Below are 1,613 nucleotides of genomic sequence, written 5' to 3' on the forward strand. Positions count from 1 at the left end.
GACATCCATACATCTAAAGACAGAGACATCCATACATCTAAAGACAGACACATCCATACATCTAAAGACAGACACATCTATACTGGATTTAAAGGTCCCTCATTTTGGGTTCTAGAAGAACACGTTTCATGCTTTAATGTTGAGAAAACCCGTTTTTTATCCTCCTTTCTGTCTGAATAGACAGTGGCCAGAAGAGGTTTCCACTTCTAGCCCCTGTCCCTGTATCCTCCTTTAAGAGCCCAGTCTGCTCTGATTGGTCAGCGCTTTCAGGTCTCGGCGTCTCTGCACCGTCAACGCAGCCGGGGAATGACTGTACCAGCACTTTGTAAATGTATGAAGTATAGTTGTGTCCATTTTATAAATACAGGCTGTTTTTTTTTGGGGGGGGGAGGCTTTTATCGCCTTTATTTATGGGACAGATTAAGTCAGGGAAGTGTAAGTGTGTGTGTGTGTGTGTGTGTGTGTGTGTGTGTGTGTTTGGGGGGGAATTGCAGCAAAGAGCCACAGGTTGGAACCGAACCCGCTGTGATAGGGACTGAGCCTCATCACATGGGGGGCACGTTCGACCAGGTGAGCTAACCTGGCGTCCTGGACTGAGCGTTTTGATGCTTTTACAGTATTATTATAGTACATCAACCTGCTTTATGATAAGAAAAAAACATGGAAATCTCCCTTTTTATCACAATATGGGACCTTTAACTTTTAACTCTGGACTCTCACTCTGTTAAAAAAATATTTTTTGAATTCATTTTTTGAATTCTTCTTGTTTGTTGCTTACAATTTTGGTGATTTTTTACTTATGTTCAGAGAAAAATCATGTATTTGTCAAAATGTCATTTCAACATAACCTATCTATCTATCTATCTATCTATCCATCCATCCATCAATCTATCAATCATTTGACTCCATCCTTCCATCCATTCATTCATTAGTTCCCCCCTCTGTCCATTTATCTTTTTATCTGTTCATACATTCATCCTCCAGTCATCCTTTCATCCACCCATTCAATATTGAGTTATCCATAAATTTGTCCATCCATCCAATCGTAACAACCCCTCATTCTATCCATTCATCCTTTAGCCATTAACCCATCCATCAGTCCTTTTATCCATTATTTCATCCACCCATCGATCCATTATCCATCCATCACCCATTCATCCTTCCATTTATTATTACATCAACCATCCACACATCTGTTCATCCCTTCTTTCTCCACCCTACTTATCAATTTAAACATTTGTTAATCCTCTTTCTTTCGTTTATCCATCTATTGTCCTCTCCATCTATCTTCATAACCCATCCATCCCTCCATCCCTCCCTCCGTCCCTCCATCCCTCCCTCCATCCCTCCCTCCATCCCTCCCTCCCTCCCTTCCTCCATCCCTCCCTCCATCCAGTCTGACCTCACTCAGTAGCTCCGTCAGCTCTTTGACAAACTGGGTCTCGGTGGTTTCGGGAAGAAGAGAATAAAGAGACGAGGAAATCTTCACTTTTCCTTTGTATTTGATCTGAAACACAAACAACACAACGCTGTATGAAAGAGACTTCAGATCCAGTATTAGGGACCACTAAGGTCTATATAAAAGAGACTTCAGATACAGTATTAGGGGACCA

General features: G+C 41.7%; 1 protein-coding gene across 1 annotated transcript in view; it reads right to left on the bottom strand.

Annotated features, from left to right (window-relative positions):
* LOC117937619 (nebulette-like) overlaps window positions 1–1,613 on the bottom strand; it is a 76,525-nt gene that overhangs the window by 65,881 nt on the left and 9,031 nt on the right. Inside the window, exon 3 of the mRNA XM_034861695.1 lies at window positions 1,403–1,507. Within this exon, the coding sequence (XP_034717586.1) occupies window positions 1,403–1,507 (105 nt within the window). The remainder of the gene's footprint in view (window positions 1–1,402; window positions 1,508–1,613) is intronic.

Source organism: Etheostoma cragini, chromosome 22 (genome assembly GCF_013103735.1).
Source record: "Etheostoma cragini isolate CJK2018 chromosome 22, CSU_Ecrag_1.0, whole genome shotgun sequence".
Lineage (NCBI taxonomy): Eukaryota > Metazoa > Chordata > Actinopteri > Perciformes > Percidae > Etheostoma > Etheostoma cragini.